At 41.4% G+C, this 14266-nt stretch overlaps 1 protein-coding gene across 2 annotated transcripts in view; it reads right to left on the reverse strand.

The window, feature by feature from the left end:
* The window catches only part of Ern1 (endoplasmic reticulum to nucleus signaling 1), a 91066-nt gene that overhangs the window by 27790 nt on the left and 49010 nt on the right, over positions 1–14266 (reverse strand). For both annotated transcript variants that reach the window (XM_040749950.1, XM_040749951.1), the window contains exons 3-7: positions 12671–12704; positions 10885–10957; positions 5609–5681; positions 3404–3526; positions 73–174 (exon numbers count right to left, since the gene is read on the reverse strand). In XM_040749950.1, coding sequence (XP_040605884.1) covers positions 73–174; positions 3404–3526; positions 5609–5681; positions 10885–10957; positions 12671–12704 — 405 coding nt within the window. The remainder of the gene's footprint in view (positions 1–72; positions 175–3403; positions 3527–5608; positions 5682–10884; positions 10958–12670; positions 12705–14266) is intronic.

The following is a 14266-nucleotide window of genomic DNA, read 5'->3' on the forward strand; positions in this document are numbered from 1 at the left end:
TCATTTCTATATGTGGATATGTAGAAGGTGCCAGCCTAACTTTCTGAGTGTCCTTTCATTGGGTACACTTACTATAGTCCACATCATCCTCGGGCAGTGAGGCCGCATAATCAAAATAGGTGGCATTCCAACGAAGTTCTCGGGTCTTGGTGTCATACATGGTGATAGTATATTCTGGAGAATACAGACCAATTGGTTACCATGGAGAGGCTGTAGACCCTACGAAGGTTCTATATAGTTACAACAAAAAGTTTTCACTAAATTGCATTAAGACAATCCATGTGGAAAGGGAAAGACCATGTGGGAGACTAAAGTCTCAGACACAAGAGTGAACCTGGCAGAACCAAGTCACCCTTGCTGTGCTCTGAAACCTATAGTTCACAGAATCATTAGTTGTGCAATGGCTGTTTTTAGCCATTAAATTTCAGGGTTCTTAATTACAGAGTAATACATAGGTGATATTAGAAATGGGTGCCTAGAAGTAAGATGGTACCATAACAAAAACCTAAAAAACCTGACACTGACTTTGGGGTGTGGTGGCAGAAGGTGACAGAAGAGTGAGGAAACCACTATAGGAAGCTGAAAAGGGGTAGCCCTGTCATGAGCTTATACAGCAGACACATTAGTAAGGCTACTGCTTGCAGGAACTTGGAAGACAGAAAAGGCACCCACAGGACAGACTCCCCAGATGGAAAGACTGTTTGTTTATTTGTTTGGCTTTTGAGACAGGGTTTCTCTGTGCAGCCTGACTGTACTGAAACTCGATTTGTAGACCAGAGATCTGTCTGCCTCTGCCTCCCAAATTCTGGGATTAAAGGCACGCGCCACCACTGTCTGCTGGGGAAAAGACTCATATGTCAGAAAAGGGAGTTCAGAGCCCCGCACTTGGGCAGCAGAGGCAGGTGGATCTCTGTGAGTTTCAGGCCAGCCTGGTCTACAAAGAGAGTTTCGGAACAACTAGAGCTACACAGAGAAATCATGTCCTAGATATAGGTAGGTAGGTAGGTAGGTAGGTAGGTAGGTAGGTAGGTAGGTAGGTAAATAAATTGTTCTGGCTGGGTGGTGGTGGTTCATGCCTTTAATCCCAGAACTTGGGAGGCAGAGGCAGGTGGATGGATCTCTTTTGAGTTTGAAGCCAGCCTGGGCTACAAAATGAGTTCTAGAACATCCAGGGCTACACAGAGAAATTCTGTCTCAAAAAACAAAAACAAAAAACAAAACCCACCAAAATAAACAAAAAAAAATAAAAGGGAAGTTCAGAGTTATGAGCATGAGGAAAAAAGTCCCAGGTCAAGGTTAAAATCAAACTCAGGAGAGTCTATAAAACCCGAGCCCTCAGAAAGATTTAAGGTGATACCATCGAGGCCCCTCTTCTAGTTAAGAGTCATAAGAATGTTGGCCAGGGCACTCTCACAATCTCAAATGGACATTTGTGGTATGGTCTTTATCTAATGAACTAACAATAATTTGACACATGGGAAACCCACCAAGTTTTTAAATGAGTAATATTAGTACAATAATCAGATAATAAAAAGGGGTGGACTCCAGACTCCCTACCTTCACTAAGAAACAGATTAAAAAAGCTATAAAACTAGCCATTTCTTTTTCTTTAAACCATTCATACATACACATATATGTTCATTTTTCTTTTAGGTGCATGTGTACCTGACTATATGTCTAAGCATCACATGCCTGCAGTGTTATGGAGGACAGAAAAAGATATACGACCCTGTAGGACTGGATTTCCAGTTGTAAGCCACCACATGGGTGCTAGGAAATTGTAGCCAGACCCTGTGGGAGAGCATCCAGTGCTCTTGACTGCTGAGCCAGTCCCTAAATTAGCCATTTCTGATGAAAAAAAGAAGCATTTCTCTCAAAGGATAGAACCAAGAGCTACTGAGAATAACACAGTAAGGAACAAATGTCTGGGAGTAAAACTGGGCTCTGTAACCCAGAGTAGAAGAGCCTGAATATAAATGCCTGGCTAGATTCAGAATTACTAAGGATCAGCACCCTTCCACGTTTTTGCTAGTGTTCAGGATTAAACCCAGGACCCTACACATGCTGGGCAATCACTCTACCCCTGAGCCACATCCTCTACCTTTGTTCTTCTCTTTTTGAATGGGAATGTTTTATTACAGTCATCTTGTCCTGTCACTGTACATCAAGTAGATGAAGGAAAGGTACAAGAGAGAGATCCTTTTCTCCCCATCCCCTTATTTGCTTGTTAAGATAGAGTGTCGTACAGCTCGGGCTGGCCTTACACTCTCATGCAGGCAAGGCTAGCATTGCATTCCTCATCCTCCTGCCTTTACCTCCCACATGCTGAGATTACAGATGTGCGCCACCATGCTCAGTGAAAACTTGTCTTTGTCTTCACCCTTGTCTCTGGACCTGTCTAATAACCTTGATCAATGACTGAAGCAGAAGTAAGACCTTATGAGGCATTCTAACATCCACTTTTGCCCAAGAAGGAATCATGTCAGGAAGTGCAGGCTTTCCATATGGATGTGGGGGGGAAATTTACAAGGAGCTGAACCAAGATTCCAGACATGAGTCATTCCAACATGAAAAGCAGAGAGGATTTCTATGTGGAGCCCTTCCTAATTCCTTAGTCAAAGAATTAGAGACAATAAAATGGCTTTTTAATGTCTTGATACTTTAAGACACTCAGTTAGGCAGTTTGTTACATGGTAATAGATAATGGAAACAGTGGCTTTACAGACTAAGAACACACATTCCATCTAAAGCCAGAGCATGTCCAAACTCCCTTCATTACTGCAATTCTACCAGAGACCCATAGTTTTTACACCTGTGTGAAGCCAGATATCCCTGCAAGGCTTTACTTGATGGGAAAAGGAACAATCTTAAGTAGTCCCAACAGTGGAAATGAGGACACTAATATTGATAGGGAGGATGGCTGCTATAACAGGCCTGTCAACTGTTACATGTGTCCCCAGAACAGGAGAGTAACATAAAGTGTCCCTGAGGAAGGCGGGAGCATGAAGGCTAGGAAAACAGCTTCAACAGAGGGGGACATTTGAGCAGAGCTGTGGAAAAAGAAAGGGCATTTATGTGCCCAAGTCAGGCATACCTGGTAGAGAGAGCCACTCCACTGTGAGTCCTTAAAAATAGCACTGCTATTCTGAGAGCAGTAGGTAGTGGACCCAGTTGAAAACATTTCAAGGAGGGAAATGCAGCAGCTGCATGATGGGGCTCTGGGGGTCAGAGGAGTCTAGACTACATTCCCTGGGATCTGAAGGGTCTGAGAAAGATGGTTGCTTGGAGAGGGCAACTCTGGCCACTATTTGGAGAACAAATCCAGTAACAGAGGCCAGTGGAGGAGCTTTGTCCCATCCACTCTGGAAACAGGCAGGCTGTTTAACAAAGGCTCACTTCTTACCTGTCCGTCCAAGATACAGTAGAGAAGTTGATGGGCAGAGACTATCTGCAAAGGTTGATGACAAAGTCTGCTGCTTCTCTCCAGTCAGGAGATCTATAACATACCAAATGTCCTGCTTTTTACCTGGAATGTTAATGGACACAGTGTTAACATTCATCCCAAGTGGAAATAATCAGCATTGCCAAGGTAGCAGTTCTAATCATTCAAGATCTTTCCTGTGCTGGGAAACAGGTCTGAAATCCCTAGGATGTTAAAGGTGTTTCTATAGTGCTCTGGAAGTGACAAAATAAATGCTAATGTGAACACAGTAACCGCTTGGGCCACTGAGTCTTATACTAATTTAATAATCTAATCCTGACATAAAAATTTCTCTAAAATTTATAATCTAATTATAATATGAAAAAAGTTCTCTTAACTTTCAAGGTGGGTTTTATTGCTTTGAATAACTATTTTAAATATGAAACATCTTGCCTGTCCTTTTCCCACGAATGAGGATCTATATAAAAACAAGCACCCACAAGGGTTCTTCTAGTAACTATAATTCATGTTCCTCAACATCCCTACCAATTAGCTAGTGCCCATGTGAAGCAGCACATAACTATAATTAGCTAGTACCTGTGACTGGTCAGCAGAGTTGCTATAAACTGATGCTAATGAGGCTAAAGTTATTTCAACCTTTGTCTTTAGCCAGTAAACTATTCCTAGGTCACAGGTTATACCTCTTGCCTTGGTCAGCTGATTAAATATAAACACGCAGACAGCACAGTCACATAGACACTTTTAGGAAAATATATAACATATGTGTCTACAGTACAGATAGTATGGTATATCTGAAGGCCAGCATAGTCAACTGTAATGTGTGCATTTTTATTCTGTAAGCCACGTCTCTGGAAATTTATATCTTTCTACTGTAATAGATATTTCCTACATTCAAGTTCCCATGGAAGTAGAATACAGAGATGCCTGAGAAGGTCACAGGGCACCAGAATTTGCTACAGCTATACTTAGCTGTAACAGATGTAACACACCAGATTCCACAGATGACCAACTTGTTTGTGGATCCTAACTGTTCTCAACAATAAGGTTTTAAAATTAAAAAAGTCTGAATATAGAGAATAAATTATATCCAAATAACTATGACCATTAATACCTGCCATCTACGAGACATACATCTGGTGACTTCAAGGACCACTGCAGTCTGTAAAATCTACCTACAGCTATGATGGGTGGATTGAGTAACTATTATGCTCATAAATATACTCAATGAACTCACTTAAGACATGGCACAAAGACAGTGGAAATACAATACCCTAAGTTGACGACAGACTATGAATTACTGGAAGACCAATAGAAAACAGTAACACAGTCAGAAGATGGTCATATGGGCTCAGGGCATGCCCAGAGGTTTGCTGGTCATTTCCTATAAATCTATTGACTGGGAGTTCCTCATTCTGAAAGGCTCATGCAAAGAAGCAGGAGCTTGGGTGTCTCTCGTAAAACTGAAAAACCGGCCTGCATTTGAGACTTGAAAATACACATAGAGCTCCAGGGGCATGAATAGGCAACAGGCACTTTCAGTTCCTCAAAAATAAAGCTGCTATATAAACACAGGCTATTATTGCTACTAGGATTTCAAGATACACACAGCTCTCCTTTGTGCTACCAATGCAGTTTCATTGACATTTTGGCAGCAATGTGCTGAAGAAAAGCAGGTGAGTTAATGCTTTGAAAGCTGTGACCCCACAGGTATGAAGACAGCGTATCTCGGGCAAGCTGCTAAGTGCTGCTTTTACCAAATATTCTGATAGCAGGAAATCCTAAGAAAGCTCTATAATTAATAGGCAGGGCCTGGCTTCCCTTTCTTGGCTCAGACTATTGTATTCACTTTAAGCTTTATCCATTTGCAGCTAGGTATGTTGCAATCATGAAACAGCAGCAGTAGGCCAACCCAGCGGCTAAAAGCTTGTTAAATGAGTAACCATATTAAGATGTCGATTTTTTCCTCAGGAGGAAAGAGCTCTTTCTTAATTGGCCAAATGATCCTGGCATGAACACACCAAAGCACAACTGAGGCAAGGAAACCTTTCTCAGAAAGACTTGAAAGAGGGTGACAATAGCCTACTCTCCTCATCAAAACTCTCCCAGATTCCAGGATTCACTGTCAAAAAGAACCAAGTTTTTGGTGCTGAAAATAGGAATTCTTACCCATGTAGAGGATTCCATCTGAACTTCGGCATGGAGATGCCTGAACCAATTCTGGGATGGTAAAGGGAAGTTTCTTTAAAAAAAAATAATAATAAGTTAACCAAGTCTTGTGAAATTGCTGTAATTTTACCAAGCATGCTGTTTCTGTTACCCAGTTCTTCTAAAAACAGAGAAGTGCACTGCAAGATGGAGGCTTCTAATTGGAACCTATGGAGGAGGTTCTAGGTTTCCACATCTACTTCCAACAGCCTCTGGGCTCCCTGGCCTCTGAACTCTGTACACCAACACATTTATTTGACACAGGATGCACAGGTCCCACGGGTCTCCCAGCCAGGTATTCCCTGAGGGTGCTGCAAGCCTTTTCTGAGAAAATTACATAAATGTGGAAAACTACACAGTCTTAGGTATTTTAAGGGAGAAAGAAATCTGCCTTCAAAAACTGACCCAAAGATATCCAAGCTAAGTAGAAGGACAGTGCCTTTTACCATGGGAGGACCATTAATGCTGAAGAGAAGCAACTTAGAAGTAGGTCAAGGCTTAAGGGAAGGAGAACGGTTTTACAAGGCCAACACAAAGGTCTGAGTTTTGGTGTTTTCTTCAGTAAGTAATTCTCTACCGAAAACAGAGCCTTTGGGTTATAAAAAGGAAGTTATGGTAGGTGCCCGGAAAAGAAACTCAAAGAAGTCGCAACGTTTCAACACATCTCATCATAAAACTGCTCTTCTGGGCCCACAGCTGACCTCTGACAGGCCTTTTTGGCCACTGCTTGTTTGGGTGAACTTTATTTTCGGAACGGGCCCTGAAACTGTGCAGATACCTGCTGTACCCGCTACTAGGCTTCCACTACACTGCTACCTTTTCTCCAAGGAATAAAAGATTTCTTGATAGTGTTAATAAACAGAGCCAGGCATATTAATTAACTACTTGGATTTTCCTATAATTCCTACATTCAAACTGAACCTTAGAAAAAGGAAAATGACAGCAAGAGGGAACAATGTCTAGAGTTTTGCCAGATATTTTTGGAATCACTCTGGAGTTTTGTGCTCCAAGACAGATACTATCACAGCTGAGAGAGCATCCTTGGGAAATCATATCTCTTCAAGTCCAAACACCAATCTTGGAAGTTTTGGTCTTGGTACATTCTTTGACTTGTCTAGGCTCAGTTTCTATACCTCTAAAGTGGGGACAACACCCATAGGCTGACAAGAAGTTCAAATGGGCCGGCGTTGGTGGTGCATGCCTTTAATCCCAGCACTCGGGAGGCAGAGGCAGGTGGATCTCTGTGAGTTCGAGACCAGCCTGGTCTACTGAGCGAGCTCCAGGACAGCCTCCAAAAGATACAGAGAAGCTCTGTCTCCAAAAACCAAAAAAAAAAAAAAAAAAAAAAAGTTCAAATGAGATGACTTATATATACTGATCACTCCACACTATTTCTAGCAAACAAAATACTTAAAACAAAGATGTGGTCAGGCATTGGTGGCACATGCCTTTAATCACAGCACTTGGGAGGCAGAGGCAGGTGGATCTCTGTGAGTTCGAGACCAGCCTAGTCTACAAGAGCTAGTTCCAGGACAGCCTCCAAAGCCACAGAGAAACCCTGTCTTGAAAAACCAAGGGGGAAAAAAAAAAACCACCAACAACAGCAACAAAACAAAGATGTCTTACATGATGTGGAGAGAAATCAATGCAGAGATGTGTGGAGGATGAATGCGTGCAGGTCCACCCCCAGTCTTGCCTTTCTCTGTATTAGCTTTAAAGCTAATTTTAAAATTTACATTTGAAAGTCCACAAAAGTCCACTTAAGAGTCTAGACCAGGTTTTGCATCCTTGGCTGCACCTTAGATCACATGAGAGCTTTCAAAACTTCCTTGTGAAACATAACATACAATCAGAATGGCACTCATAAGCATAGCGAACGTGCATCAAGAAAGTGTATCTGTCACTAACATCCCTATGAGACGGAGTGAAAACATTTCTAGTTCTCTGGAGGTCCCCTCTGGGCCTTTTGTCACTATTAACACTCTGAGGTAACTATTATACTAACTCCAAAATCAACAGAATCTAGTTTTCCCTGGTTTTGAGATGTATATAAATGAACACTTGTGGCCTGTTCTGTTTGCCATGTTTTACTTAGTGCTATATTGAGACAGAACCATGTTGAATGCACTTGTAGACTGCTGGCTCTTGCAGCTGAGCATTCAACTGAACAACTATCATAATTTAGCCATTCTATTATTGATGTATTTAGTTATATTCTACATTTTGCATATAACAAGCAGTATGGTTGAATAAACATCTATCCTGGTTGGTTTTTTGTCAACCTGACATGGGCAGGAGTCAACTTAGAAGGGAAGCTCAATTGAGGAAATGCCTCCACCAGACTGACCTATAGGCAAAGCCTATGGGGCATTTTCTTGATTGATGACTGATATGGAGGGGCCCTGCCCACTGTGGGAGTTGCCCTTCCTGAACAGGTGGTCCTGAAGTGTATAGGAAAGAAACCAGTGCAAACCAGTAAGTTGCATTCCTGCATGATTTCTGATTCAGTTCCTGCACCTGGAGCTCCTGCCATGACTTCCCTCAGTTGTGGAGTGTGACCTGAGAGTTGTTCCCTGTCCTCCCAAATTGTTTTTGGTCCTGGTCACAGCAGTAGAGACCTGCTACGACAATGTCTTTTGGCTTTTGGGAGGACATAATCATCCACTTGTCTTGGGTACCTGCCTGGGAGAGTGTTACCGGGTTGTAGGTCTATGGCAATTGCTGTTGAGCCAGTTGCCTTGCCTGCATCTCCTAGTGGACAGAGCTCTGGCTACTGCCATCTCCACACACAAGGTTCCTCTTTCTTCTGCTAGGAATTCCAGTCATCATAGCCACACTGGGTAGGAGATAGCATTGTGACTTCGATTTGTATATCCCCCTAATGATGCCTTTTCATGCATTTATTCACCATTTAGATACATTCTTCTACCTTTCTGTAGGTTCATCTCTCTTTCTTTTTTGGTGTTTTGAGAGTCTGGCTGGTCTCCAACCCACTATGTAGAGCATATTTGGCCTCAGACTTAGAGAGATCTGCCTGCCTTTGCCACTGCTGGGATAAGAGGGGTGCATCACCACGCCCAACCATTACCTGTCTTTTTCTAATGACACACAGGAGTTCTTTTTGGTTGGTTATTTGAGACAGAGTCTCATGTAATCCAGTCTGTTCTCAAACTATGTAGCTGAGGATGGCAATGACCTTTAACTCTGGTCTCTGGTCTTCACCTCTTGAGAGCTGGAATTAGAGACGTGTACCCGCACCCAGTTGTTGCAGTGCTGGGGATTGAATCTGGCCCCTGGAGAAGTGATTTTTCTTTTCTAAACATGGATGTTTGGATGTTTTGTTTTTTTCCCCAAATGTTGGGTATGTGGACTACAAATAATTTGTGCCCTCCTTTCTTCAGGAAAAAAAGCTCTCAATTTTAACATAATCAATGTATCAATCAATCTTTCCCTAGATTTGTGGTTGTTATATTTAAAAGTGTCCTATTTAAGAAATCATTATGGCTGGTGAAATGGTGCACCTTCTCTGACCTTAACTTATGTAATCACTGCAGAATGAGTGGCTGTATACACACACAAATAAGTATAATAAAAATGTTTTAAAACTATTACATATTCTAAGGCGACGAAGCTCTTCTATTACTTCCTCCTGAAGTTTAGATTTCAAGACAGGGTTTCTCTGTAACAACCCTAGCTGTCCTGGAATTCACTTTGCAGACCAGGCTGGCCTCAAACTCACATAGATCCACCTGTCTCTGTCTCCCAAGTGCTGGGATAAAAGGCTTTATTATCTTGCATCTCACATTTATTAATATGTGACTTGTCTGTAACTAATTTTTATGTGGATGGGTATACAGTCAATATACCTTATTTCTACACAGATATCCCACTGATCTATTTATATCTTCATCCCCTTGTGCTATGAAGCAAACCCAGAGCCCTGTATCAGGTAAGTGCTTTACTACTGAGCCACATTCCCACTCCAAGACATACCCTATTTATTAAAAAGATACCCCTCCATCAAAAAAAAAAAAACAAAAAACAAAAAACAAAAAAACACACCCCTCTCCACCAAACTATCATCATTGTACAAGTCAAATGATCATCTGTATGGGTTAATTTCTAAATTTTCTTATCTGGAGAACTTAAAAGAAAAATACTGATAACTCATATCAACTCTAGAACTGAGATCTAGGTTCAGTTGCTTATGATGTGTGTATAAATAGGGTTTCACTATGTAGGCCTAGTCTTACTATGTAGTGCTGGCTAACCCTAACCCTAACCCTAACCCAGGCTGGCCTCAAACCCATGGAGATCTGCCTGCTTCTGCCCTAAGCGCTGGTATTAAAGACATGTACAACCAAGTCTGGCAAGGCTCAGAATGTCTTTTAAGACTTTAAAAAATATTTATTTTATTTATTTTTATGTGTATAAGGATCTGCCCAAATTGTCTGTGTATCACAGGAATGCTGAGCCCGAGGTGGACAGAAGAAGGTGTCAGATGCCCTAGAACTGGGGTGACAGATGGCTATGGACTGCTGTGTAGGTACAAGAAGTTGAACCTAGGTCTCCTGGAAGAGACCTTAATATCTGAGCCATCTCTTTAGCCCCAGAGGCTCAGTATCTTTTAGCATGCCTCAGGTTATTACAATGTGTATCAAAGTTGAGAACTACTGGTCTAGAATCCCAAGTGGAGACAGCAGTAGACTACCACATGCTTCCGTTAAAAAGGAAGTTCCTCTCTCTGAAATGAGAGGGGTTAAGAAATATTTTTTAAACTTTTTATGACATTTACTTATCTGTGTGTAATATGAAGGGGACTGAATGTATGTCACAACACATATGTGGAGACCAGAGAACAATGTATAGGAGTCGGTTCTCTCTTTCTACCATGTAGGTCTTGGGGGTCCACCCTGGAATCATCAGGACTGGCAGGAAGTACCTGGAACTCGCTGACCTCAAAAATCTCACAAAGATCCACTTGCCTCTGCCTCCCACACCTGCCTCTGCTTCCCAAATTCTAGGATTAAAGGCATGCGCCACCACTGCCTGGCTCAAAAAAAAAAATCTTAATGTCCAGTTGGAAGCTTTAAAAAAGCACTGATGCCCATACCCTTACCGATGATCTGAATCAGAATCCTCAGCAGTGTGTACGAAGCTCCTAGGTGGTCTCTCATGCAGGTACATAAGGACTTGGTTAAGAACCCAGAGTATACAAAGAAGCTAAATATTCTCACCGTCAGGCCTTCGTTGTTCTTGCCTCCAAGTGTGTACAGACTGCCATCGTTGGGATCTGGGAGGAAAGCAGGCCTAGAAATTGAATAATAAATATCAAGGATAAACTAGGGCCCAGGCAGAACAGAAGACCACAATGATCAAAATCATGCAAAACCATGACATGGGGGATGAGTGTGTGTGTGTGTGTGTGTGTGTGTGTGTGTGTGTGTGTGTGTGTGTGTGTGTGTGTGTAAGACAACTTTATCCACTGCTTCTTTCACTTCAGCCACATAAAAATAAAATATCCCATGGTGGTACATATTCTATGTAAGTGGAAAAAAGTAACCTGAGAAGGAAAAGTCATATGAAGCCACAGAAGTGAATTGTCTTTTGGTCAGAGTACTGTGGATGACAATGAGATAAATGAAAAGAGCTTAGTAAGTCTGTTTTCAACTTCTATGTCAACTGTATGTGGACATCAACACTTTTTATTTAGCACCAATAGTCTCGTGTATAAACAGTCCAAATCTGTAGTCTTATTTATTCTTGGAGAATTTCATAAATGTGTATATGTTATGCTCTGATCATATCCACTTTCCACATCCCCTTCCAACTACTACATCTCCCCTGCCATGTATATACACCATGCATATGCCTTTTGGATCTCCTGGAACTGGGGTTTTGGATGGTTGTGAGCTACCATGTGGGTGCTGGGAATTGAATCCAAATCCTCTGTAGAAGCCAGAAGTGATCTTAACTGTTGAGCTATCTCTCCAGCTCTCCTCTCCTCTTTTTAAATTTAAAAAGTAATCCACTAAATCAAATTGGTGTTGCCCATATCTACTTGTCATTTTCAACAAACATTAATTTCTTAAATGACAACAATCAAAGCAAACTCTGAAAGCCTGACATCAGAGAACCTATCAGAAGACTGGAGGTTGATCCTCTGTCAGGAGAATGCATTCAAGATGGAACTATAATTAGTGCCATGAAGAATCCTTTATTGAATCTATTTTCAACTTGGGTTGTTCTATCATTTCAGGCTCTTACAGGCAACAACATCCCCTTGAACACCACACACTCTAAGAATAGATTACATTCACCTTTCCTCTCTGTTATCTGAATACAGTGAACAAAAAGAGATCCAAGGGAGGAGATGGTTCTACAGTTAAGAGCTGTCTACTCTTCTAGAGGATCCAGGTTTGATTCCCAGCACCCACATGGTGGCTTACTACCATCTGTAACTTCAGTCCCAGGAGCTCTGATGCCCTCTTCTGGCCTCCATGGGCACCAGGCAACACATCTGATACCCAAACATACATGCAAGCAAACAACCACACACATTGAATGAATGAATGAATGAACGAACGAATGAATAAATATTTTAAGAGACTGGATAAACAAATAAAATTTAAAAGGAAACATCCAGACTTTGGAATTTACGTCAAAACTCAACTTAAGTCCTGTCTCAAGTAGCAGGACATAATGCTGCATGCCTTTAATCACAGCATTCAGGAAGCAGAGGCAGGCAGATCTCTGTGAGTTTGAGGATAGCCATAGTGAGTTCCAGGTCAGCTAGAGCCACATAATGAGACCTTGTCTTGGGAAAAAAAAAATTCCATCCCACACAACTCTTTTTACTACTACTGCCCTCCTCACCCAACAAAGGATAACATACCACCCACCTGGAAAAATTTTATGTCTCAAAAATTCTTGCTACACTTTAAACTTGTGCATGTATTTGTACCTGGTGACTAAATAAGATGGCAAATTAAAAGGAAATACTAAAGAGATGAGGAAACTTACTCTTCCACGTGTGTTGGGACCTGCAGGACTGGATCTGTGCAAAAGAACAAGAAGCATCATCAGACGGGCTCTGAAATGTCAGGTCATGGAAGCATCCCAGGGCCAACTCACAAGCTGTACCAACAACTAAGGCTGTCCTCAATTAGCTAAGTCACAAGAGGGCACTTCAGGATACACACAAAGGCACACAGGTAAGTGCTTACAATTCTTACTAAGACCAGATATAGGGGGCTGGAGAGAGGATTCAGTGGTTAAAAGCACTGGTTACTCTTGCAGAGGACCCAGTTGGACTCCTAGCACACATGGAGGTTCACAAGCATCCATAATTCCAATTCCAGGGGATCTAATGCCCTCTTCTGGCTTCTGAGGACACTTCAAGCATGCATGGTACATATACACACACAGGCAAGACATTCACACATTAAATAAATAAGTGTAACAAAAATTTAAAAATTTTTATTTTTAGGTTTTGCCTGCATGTATGTCTCTGTGTCACATACTTTAAAAAATGCTTGCAGAGGCCAGAAGAGGGCATTGGAGCCCTGGCAGTGGAGTTACAGATGGTTGTGAATTACCATATGCATGTTGGGTATTAAAGCCAAGTCCTTTGGAAGAGTAACCGATGTTCTCTCCAGTCCCCCCACCAGAGGAATTTCTAAAATCTGAATCATTAGTTTGTTGTTGGATACCTTGATATTCCCATTAGGAAATGTCATACTTTGGATTCATAACTGATGCCCTGTAGCAGCTTATGGCAATCCTACAGACTTCAAGTGTTGATTCCCTTTGATCCACTAATTGTATTTCCGCAAAATCTAGTATAAAATATAGGAAAAACTATTTACACAAAGATATTCACAAAAACATTTTAAATGAAGAAACTACTTTTGATATGGTTAAATTATCTTTTTGGCAGAAAAATTAAGGCCTCTTAAAAAGTATAATAAAAATTTTGTTGTTGTTTGTTTTGAAACAGGTCTGACTGTGTAACTCTGGCTGGCTTTGAACACATAGAGATGCTGGCCTCTGCCTCCTGAGTGCTGGGATTAAATTGTGTACCACCATGCCTGGTGCTAATAACCCTAAACTGTAAGCATGTACAAGTTTTTATGTTTTTGTAATCATGTGAAGCAATTTACATAGGTTATAATATAACAACTGAATACCTTCAGTACAACAGAAAAAACTAGATGGAAAGATCAAAAGTAATAATGGTGTTCTTTTTAAAGTATAAGCAAATCTCACTTTTTCTATTTTTCTTAAATTTTCTACAAGGTCAGTATTACTTTTTAAATTGGAAACATTTTTCTCTCTGTCAAGTTCATGTTTACAGCAGTAAAATCTGGCTGAATTCCTCTTTTCCAAGGTTCTCCTAGGCATGCACCAAAAAGGAGGCTCCTGATAGGCCTGATTGCCTGGGATGTACAGTGGTGGTGAGAGGATGTGCTTAGCAGTAGCAGGCCGCAAAATCTGAGACCTCAAGGAGGAGACAGCCCAGCAAAACCCACAGCTAAAACTAAGCTGTACACTCCAGGCAGAAAACTAGATTTTGTATGCAGAGTTCTAGACTCCAGAGGCACATGACGACAGGCAGCT

This window comes from Mesocricetus auratus, unplaced genomic scaffold (assembly GCF_017639785.1).
Source record: "Mesocricetus auratus isolate SY011 unplaced genomic scaffold, BCM_Maur_2.0 Super-Scaffold_100007, whole genome shotgun sequence".
Taxonomy (NCBI): domain Eukaryota; kingdom Metazoa; phylum Chordata; class Mammalia; order Rodentia; family Cricetidae; genus Mesocricetus; species Mesocricetus auratus.